This window comes from Neopsephotus bourkii, unplaced genomic scaffold (genome assembly GCF_033783945.1).
Source record: "Neopsephotus bourkii isolate Nb327-2 ecotype Australia unplaced genomic scaffold, CSIRO-AGI_Nbou_v1 NB_1025, whole genome shotgun sequence".
Lineage (NCBI taxonomy): Eukaryota > Metazoa > Chordata > Aves > Psittaciformes > Psittacidae > Neopsephotus > Neopsephotus bourkii.
Genome location: NW_026901514.1, coordinates 427886 through 437297, shown reverse-complemented (window position 1 = coordinate 437297; position 9412 = coordinate 427886). Strand labels below are relative to the sequence as shown.

Below are 9412 nucleotides of genomic sequence, written 5' to 3'. Positions count from 1 at the left end.
TGTCTATAGGGTCTCTGTAGGTGGCTGTAGGGTCTCTATAGGTGTTTATAGGGCATCTATGGGTGGCTATAGGGTCTCTGTACATGTCTGTGGGTCTCTATGGGATCTCTATGGGTCACTATGTATGTCTATGGGTCCCTATGGTCTTTATGGGTCCCTATGGGCTCTATGGGTCCTTATGGGGTCTCTATGGTCTCTATGGGTCCCTATGGGTCTCTATGGTCTCTGTGGGTCTCTATGGTTTCTATCGGTCTTTATGGTCTCTATGGGGTCTCTATGGTCTCTATGGTCCCTATGTATCTCTATGGGTCTCTATGGTCTCTATGGTCTCTATGGTCCCTATGTATCTCTATGGGTCTCTATGGGTCCCTATGGGGTCTCTATGGGTCTCTATGGTCTCTATGGTCTCTATGGTCCCTATGTATCTCTATGGGGTCTCTATGGGTCCCTATGGGGTCTCTATGGGTCTCTATGATCTCTATGGTCTCTATGGTTCCCTATGGGTCCCTATCGGTCCCAATGTATCCCTATGGGGTCTCTGCTCCCCACAGGCTCCCCATAGGCTCCAGTGGGCGCCATGAGCAGCTCTGAGGAGGTTTCTTGGATTTCCTGGTTCTGCGGCCTCCGGGGCAACGAATTCTTCTGTGAGGTGGGGACGGAGCCAAAACCACCCAAAATAGACCCAAAATCACCCCAAAATCACCCAAAATCACCCAAAATACACCAAAACCACCCCAAATACACCCCAAATACACCGAAAACACCCCAAATACACCCAAAATACACCAAAACCACCCAAAATAGACCCAAAATCACCCCAAAATCACCCAAAATACACCAAAACCACCCCAAATACACCCCAAATACACCGAAAACACCCCAAATACACCCAAAATACACCAAAACCACCCAAAATAGACCCCAAACTGACCCCAAACCACCCAAAACAGACACAAAAACACCCAAAACCCCCATCCCCCCATTACCCCCATTACCCCCATACCCCCATTACCCCCCATTACCCCATAGCCCCCATTGCCCCCATAGCCCCTATTGCCCCCATTCCCCCCATTACCCCCATAGCCGCTATTACCCCCATTCCCCCCATTCCCCCCATTGACCCTATTGCCCCCATAGCCCCCATTCTCCCCATTGCCTCCATTACCCCATAGCCCCCATTCTCCCCCATTCCCCCCATAGCCCCCATTACCCCATTCCCCCCACTCCCCCCATTGACCCTATTGCCCCCATAGCCCCTATTGACCCCATTGCCCCCATTGACTCCCATTAACCCCATTACCCCCGTCCCCAGGTGGATGAGGATTACATCCAGGACAAGTTCAACCTCACCGGCCTCAATGAGCAGGTTCCTCACTACCGGCAGGCGCTGGACATGATCCTGGACCTGGAGCCAGGTACCGGCCCCATTGAACCCCACTGAACCCCATTGAACCCCACTGAACCCCACTGAACCCCATTGAACCCCATTGAACCCCATTGAACCCCATTGACACCCATTGAACCCCATTGATACCCACTGAACCTGAGCCCATTGCATCCCATCGTCCATTTATCCCCATTGTGTATTGAACCCCATTGACCCCATGAACCCCATTGATCCCCATGAACCCCATTGATACCCATTGAAGCCCATTGAACACCATTGATACCCATTGATCCCATGATACCCATTGAACGCCAGATCCATGAACCCACTGAACCCCATTGAACCCCATTGATCCCCATTGAACCCCATTGACACCCATTGAACCCCATTGATACCCACTGAACCCCACTGAGCCCCATTGCATCCCATCGTGTCCCATTGTATCCCCATTGTGTCCCATTGAACCCCATTGATCCCCATTGAACCCCATTGATCCCCATTGAACCCCATTGATACCCATTGAACCCCATTGAACACCATTGATACCCATTGATACCCATTGAACGCCATTGATACCCATTGAACCCATTGAACCCCATTGAACCCCATTGATACCCATTGAACCCCATTGATCCCCATTGAGCCCCATTGACCCCCATTGCATCCCATTGAGTCCCCATTGTGTCCCATTGTATCCCCATTGAACCCCACTGACCCCCATTGGATCCCATTGACCCCCATTGGATCCCATTGTGTCCCCATTGTGTCCCATTGTATCCCCATTGTATCCTATTAACCCCCATTGTATCCCCATTGAACCCCATTGTATCCCCATTGACCGCCTTTGCATCCCATTAAGTCCCCATTGTGTCCCATTGTATCCCCATTGGATCCCATTGTGTCCCCCCTTTTTACCCATTTTACCTATTTCACCCCATTTTCTCCCATTTTTACCCATTTCATCCCATTTCCCCCCATTGTTACCCATCTCACCCCATTTTAACCCATTTCACCCCATTTTAACCCATTTCACCCCATTTTAACCCATTTCACCCCATTTTAACCCCATTTTTACCCATTTCACCCATCTTTACCCATTTTACCTCTTTCACCCCATTTTAACCCAATTTTCACCCATTTCACCCCATTTCACCTCTTTTTACCAATTTCCCCCATTTTAACCCCATTTTCCACTGTTTTCCCCCATTTTTAACCATTTTCGCCTGTTTTTACCCCATTTCCCATAGATGAGGAGCTGGAGGACAACCCCAACCACAGTGACCTCATTGAGCGGGCCACCACCATTTCCCCCCATTTCATCCCATTTCCACCCAATTTTCACCATTTTCACTCAATTTTCACCCAATTTTCACCGATTTTCATCATTTTTAACCCATTTTTAACCATTTTCCCTTGTTTTCACCCCATTTTCTATAGATGAGGAGCTGGAGGACAACCCCAACCAGAGCGACCTCATTGAGCAGGCCGCCACCATTTCCCCCCATTTCCACCCAATTTTCACCAATTTCCAGCGATTTTCACCCAATTTTCACCCAATTTTCACCAATTTTCATCATTTTTAACCCGTTTTTAACCATTTTCCCTTGTTTTCACCCCATTTTCCATAGATGAGGAGCTGGAGGACAACCCCAACCACAGTGACCCCATGGAGGGGGCCGCCACCATTTAACCCCATTTTCACCCATTTCCACCCAATTTTCACCAATTTCCACCGATTTTCACCCAATTTTCACCGATTTCCATCATTTTTAACCCGTTTTTAACCGTTTTCCCTTGTTTTTCCCCCATTTCCCACAGATGAGGAGCTGGAGGACAACCCCAACCAGAGCGACCTCATCGAGCAGGCTGCAGAGATGCTCTATGGCCTCATCCATGCCCGCTACATCCTCACCAACCGCGGCATCGCCCAAATGGTGGGGACCCCCCCCCATATCCATGGGGAACCCCCAAATCCATAGGGACCCCCCCCCAAATCCGTGGGGACCCCCCCCAAATCCATGGGGACCCCCCCAAATCCATGGGGACCCCCCCCAAATCCATGGGGAACCCCCAAATCCATAGGGACCCCCCCCCAAATCCGTGGGGACCCCCCCAAATCCATGGGGACCCCCCCAATCCATGGGGACCCCCCCAAATCCATGGGGACCCCCCCCAAATCCATGGGGACCCCCCCATTCCATAGGGATCCCCTCCCCCATTCCATAGGGACCCCTCCCCCATTCCATAGGGACCCCCTCCCCCATTCCATAGGGATTTCCCCTCCCCCATTCCCATTGTTCCCATTATTCCCAGTTGGAGAAATACCAGCAAGGGGATTTCGGGTACTGCCCCCGGGTCTATTGTGAGAACCAGCCCATGCTGCCCATTGGTAATGGGGGTAATGGGGGGCTATGGGGGGCAATGGGGGGGACAATGGGAGGGCAATGGGGGGTAATGGGGTGATGGGGGTAATAGGGGGGAGTGGGGTGGCAATGGGGGGTAATGGGGGGGCAATGGAAGGGCCAATGGAGGGGTTATGGGGGTAATGGGGGACAATGGGAGGGCCAATGGGGGGGTAATGGGAGAGGCAATGGGGGGCAATGGGGGGCAATGGGAGGGGCAATGGGGGGACAATGGAGGACAATGGGGGTAATAGGGGGAATGGGACAATGGTGGGGCAATGGGGGTGAGATGGGAGGGGCAATGGGGGGTCTATGGGAGGGGTAATGGGGGGCAATGGGGGGACAATGGAGGGAATGGGGGAACAATGGGAGGGGCAATGGGAGGGGCCATGGGGGGCAATGGGAGGGGCAATGGGGGGGTAATGGGGGAGCAATGGAGGGGGCAATGGGAGGGGTAATGGGGGGTAATGGTAATGGGGGGCAATGGTGGGCAATGATGGGATCAATGGGGGATTTGGGTTCTCAATGGGAGAGCATCATAGAAGTGAATGGGATGTTCAATGGGGGGGGTTTGGGAGGGGTCATGGGGTCGATTCCGCCCCATAGGGGTCGATTCCACCCCATAGGGGTCAATTCCCACCCCATAGGGGTCGATTCCTACCCCATAGGGGTCAATTCCCACCCCATAGCACCCCCATTCCCCATTGCCCCCCCTAGGGCTCTCGGACATCCCCGGCGAGGCCATGGTGAAGCTCTATTGCCCCAAGTGCATGGACGTCTACACCCCCAAATCCTCGCGCCACCACCACACCGACGGCGCCTACTTCGGGACGGGGTTCCCCCATATGCTCTTCATGGTGCACCCCGAGTACCGGCCCAAGCGCCCCGCCAACCAGTTCGTGCCCAGGTCTGGGGTACTGGGGTGCAATGGGGGGGGGGGTATAGAGCCATTGAACCCCATTATACAGCCCCAATATAGAGCCATTGATCCCCATTAGAGAGGCACTGAACCCCAATATAGGGGCATGGAACCCCATTATAGGGGCGTTGAACCCCATTAGAGAGCCATTGAACCCCATTATAGGGGCATTGAACCCCATTAGAGAGCCATTGAACCCCATTAGAGAGCCCTTATAGAGCCATTGAACCCCATTAGAGAGCCCTTATAGAGCCATTGAACCCCATTATAGAGCCATTGAACCCCATTTCCCCCCATAAACCTCGTTTCTCCTCCATAAACCCCATTTCCCCCCCATAAACCCCATTTCTCCCCGATAAACCCCATTTCCCCCCCCATAAACCCCATTCCCCCCCCATAAACCCCATTCCCCCCCCATAAACCCCCTTTATCCCCCCATAAACCCCCTTTAAACCCCATTTCCTCCCATTAACCCCATTTCCCCTATAGGCTCTATGGCTTCAAGATCCACCCCATGGCCTACCAGCTCCAGCTCCAGGCCGCCAGCAACTTCAAGAGCCCGGTCAAGACCATTCGTTAATGGGGTACGGGGGGGGCAGGACCCCAAAACCCCCCCTCCCCCACCCCCCTCTGCCCCTCCCCCACCCCCCTCCCCCCCTCTGGAGCCCCCAAATGGGCTTTTTTGTGCCCCAAAATACAAAGAGAAAACGGAAACGGGGTTTAAATGGGAACTGGGGGGGGGAGGAGGGGGTGTTTTCCATAACCCATAATAGTGTATATCCCATAATAACTTCATATCCCATAGCCTATACCCTATATTCCATAATAACCCCATAATCTATAACCCATACCCCATATCCCGTACCCCATACCCCATAATAACCCCATATCCCATAATAACCCCATATCCCATAACAACCCCATACCCCATATCCCATAATAACCCCATATCCCATAATAACCCCATATCCCATAATAACCCCATATCCCATAATAACCCCATACCCCATATCCCATACTCCATATGCCATATTCCATAATAACCCCATATCCCATACCCCATAATAACCCCATAGCCCATAATAACCCCATACCCCACACCCCATATCCCATACCCCATATCACATAATAACCCCATATCTCATACCCCATATCCCATAATTCCATATCCCATAATAACCCCATATCCCATAATAACCCCATATCCCACATCACATAATAACCCCACATCCCATAATAACCCTATAATAACCCCATATATCCCATAATAACCCCATAACTCCACATCCCATAATAACGCCCCATCCCATAATAACCCCCCATCCCATAATAACCCCATACCTCCATCCAATAATAACCTCATAATAACCTCCTATACCCCATAATAACCCCACATACCCCATAATAACCCCCCATGGTATTATGGGATATGGGATTATTATGGGTTATGGGGTTATTACGGGCCGTGGGCACCGTGGGGCTCAGCTCGCACTTGGGGGGCGTCTGGGGGGGGTCCCTGACCCAGCTGTGGGTCTATGGGGAGAAGAAGGGGGGAGGCCCCCATATATGGGGCAGAAAGGGGGTGTGACCCCCATATGTAGAGCAAAGAGGAGAGGGTGACCCCCATATATGGGGCAAAGGGGGGGTGACCCCCATATATGGGGTAAGGGGTGGTTGTGACCCCCCCAAGTGTGGGGCGGGGCCTCACCGATGACGTCAAAGGTGTCATCAGAGCTGGATGACGTCACAGGGGGCGGGGCCTCCCGTCCCCTCCTCCCCCTCCCACTTGGTGCAATGCAGGGAGGCTCCGCCCCCGAACCCCATTGGACGAGGAGCGCTGTGGAGAGCCAATGGGCATCAGTTGTGGGGGGGGGGAGCAGGAGCCGCGGCCCCGCCATCGCTTTCGCTTTCACTTCCTGGCCACGCCCCCCTACCCTCCTCCCATTGGCTGCCCGTAGAGCGCTTGGCTCCGCCCCCTCCCCATCCGCTTGGCCCCGCCCCCAGGAGGCTCCGCCCTGCGTTCATCAGCGTTAATTAAAGGCGTTTACAATTACAATGCGGGGGTCACGTGACCCCGGGGTGGGGGGGAGGGGCACATACAGCAACAGTGACATTGGGGGGGAGGGGGGGGATATTATGGGGTACATGGGGGGGGTGGGACCAGATGTGATGGGACCTGAGCATCCAGATGTGCTGGGTACCAGTGTCCAGATGGGATGGAGCCTAATGCAATGGCCCCCATTGGTCCAGATGCAATGGTCCCCATTGGTCCAGATATGATGGACCCTAATGCAATGACTCCCATTGGTCCAGATGCAATGACTCCCATTGGTCCAGATGTGATGGAACCCCATTGGTCCAGATGCAATGACTCCCATTGGTCCAGATGCAATGACTCCCATTGGTCCACATGCAATGGTCCCCATTGGCCCAGATGCAATGACTCCCATTGGTCCAGATGCAATGGTCCCCATTGGTCCAGATGCAATGACTCCCATTGGTCCAGATGCAATGGCCCCCATTGGTCCAGATGCAATGGCCCCCATTGGTCCAGATGCAATGGCCCCCATTGGTCCAGATGCAATGACTCCCATTGGTCCAGATGCAAAGGCCCCCATTGGTCCAGATGCAATGGTCCCCATTGGTCCAGATGCAATGACCCCCATTGGTCCAGCTGTGATGGCCCCCATTGGTCCAGCTGTGATGGCCCCCATTGGTCCAGCTGTGATGGACCCTGATCCAATGACCCCATCAATCCAGATGTGATGGATCCTAATGCAATGACCCCCATTGGTCCAGATGTAATGGGCCCCATCAATTGAGATGTAATGGTCCCCATAGGTCCAGATGTGATGGACCCTAATGCAATGACCCCCATTGATCCAGATATAATGGGCCCCATTGGTCCAGATATGGACCCTGATGCAATGAGCCCCATTGGTCCAGATGCAGTGACCCCCATTGGTCCAGATATGGACCCTGATGCAATGACCCCCACTGGTCCAGATGTAATGGCTCCCATCAGTTGAGATGTAATGGTCCCCATTGTTCCAGATATGATGGACAGTGATGCAATGACTCCCATTGGTCCAGATGTAATGGGCCCCATCAATTGAGATGTAATGGTCCCCATTGGTCCAGCTATGATGGAACCCCATTGATCCAGATCTGATGGACCCTGATGCAATGGCCCCCATTGGTCCAGATGCAATGACCCCCATTGGTCCAGATGTAATAGTCCCCATTGGTCCAGATGTGGTGGACCCTAATGCAATGACCCCCATTGGTCCAGATGCGATGGACCCCCAGTGTCCAGATGTGATGGACCCTAGTACAATGACTCCCATTGGTCCAGATATAATGGCCCCCATTGATCCAGACGTGATGGACCCCAATGCAATGACTCCCATTGGTCCAGATGCGATGGCCCCCATTGGTCCAGATGTGATGGACCCCCCCAGTGTCCAGATGTGATGGACCCTAATACAATGACTCCCATTGGTCCAGATGCAATGACCCCCATTGGTCCAGATGCAATGGCCCCCATTGGTCCAGATGCAATGGCTCCCATTGGTCCAGCTGTGATGGTCCCCATTGGTCCAGATGCAATGGCCCCCATTGGTCCAGCTGTGATGGAACCCCATTGGTCCAGATATGATGCACCCTAATGCAATGACCCCCATCGATCCATATGCAATGACCCCCATCAATCCATATGCAATGCTCCCATCACTCCATCTACACCCCCACCCCCACCCCACCCCCTTTCTCACCCATCCCCCCCCCTCCCCCTCCCCCCACCCCCACCCCCCCCTTTCCCCCCCCTCCTCTCGCAATGGCCCCGGTGCCGCACGAAGCTGTCTCTCCACATGAAGCGCTTGGCGCAGGCCGGGCACTGGTAGGGCTTGAGGCCCGTGTGGGTCTTGGTGTGCTCGCTCAGGTGATGCTTCATCTTGAAGCGCTTGGCGCACACCGGGCAGGCGAAGGGCCGCAGCCCCAGGTGCATGTTCACGTGCCGGTCCCGCATGCTCCGGTGGCTGAAGGCCTTGCCGCAATGGCACGGGTAGATGCGGGCGCCGTCGCCGTGGGGCGATGGGGAAGGGAGGAAGAGGATGGGGTTGGGTTGTGGGGAGGAATGGGGGGGGATGGCGACGGTGTCGTCCAATGGGTCGTAAGGAGGGGGGAAGTCGGCGGAGGATTCGCAGAGGTTGACTTGGTCAGCCAATGGGGCGGGGAGGGGATCGGCGGCCGGGGAGCGCAATGGGGTGGTGATGGGGTCGGCACCATGGACAGCATTAGGGGACCTCAGTTGGGTGCTGACCCCATCAGCACCATGGACAGCGCTTGGGGACCTCAATTGGGTACCAATGGGTTCAGCACCATGGACAGCATTAGGGGACCGCAATGGGGTACCAATGGGTTCAGCACCATGGACAGCGCTTGGGGACCTCAATTGGGTGCTGATGGGGTCAGCACCATGGACAGCATTAGGGGACCTCAATTGGGTACCAATGGGGTCAGCACCATGGACAGCATTAGGGGACCTCAATTGGGTGCTGACCCCATCAGCACCATGGACAGCGCTTGGGGACCTCAATTGGGTACCAATGGCTTCAGCACCATGGACAGCGCTTGAGGACCTCAATTGGGTGCTGACCCCATGGGCATCAGGGGACCTCAATTGGGTGCTGACCCCATGACCAT

General features: G+C 54.2%; 1 protein-coding gene across 1 annotated transcript; it reads left to right on the top strand.

Moving 5' to 3' along the window:
* The first annotated feature begins 544 nt into the window (after window positions 1-544).
* On the top strand, window positions 545-5288 carry CSNK2B (casein kinase 2 beta). The gene is made up of 6 exons (XM_061360426.1): window positions 545-649; window positions 1313-1415; window positions 3206-3321; window positions 3701-3776; window positions 4507-4696; window positions 5198-5288. The coding sequence occupies exons 1-6, from the start codon at window positions 578-580 to the stop codon at window positions 5286-5288; spliced, it is 648 nt and encodes a 215-aa protein (XP_061216410.1). The 5' UTR covers window positions 545-577.
* The last annotated feature ends 4124 nt before the right edge of the window (window positions 5289-9412 follow it).

Coding starts and splice junctions, on each gene's coding strand:
- CSNK2B (XM_061360426.1), top strand. CDS start 578: ATGAGCAGCTCTGAGGAGGTTTCTTGGATTTCCTGGTTCTGCGGCCTC. Junction 650..1,312: donor GCAACGAATTCTTCTGTGAG/GTGGGGACGGAG, acceptor CCCCGTCCCCAG/GTGGATGAGGATTACATCCA. Junction 3,777..4,506: donor CCAGCCCATGCTGCCCATTG/GTAATGGGGGTA, acceptor TGCCCCCCCTAG/GGCTCTCGGACATCCCCGGC.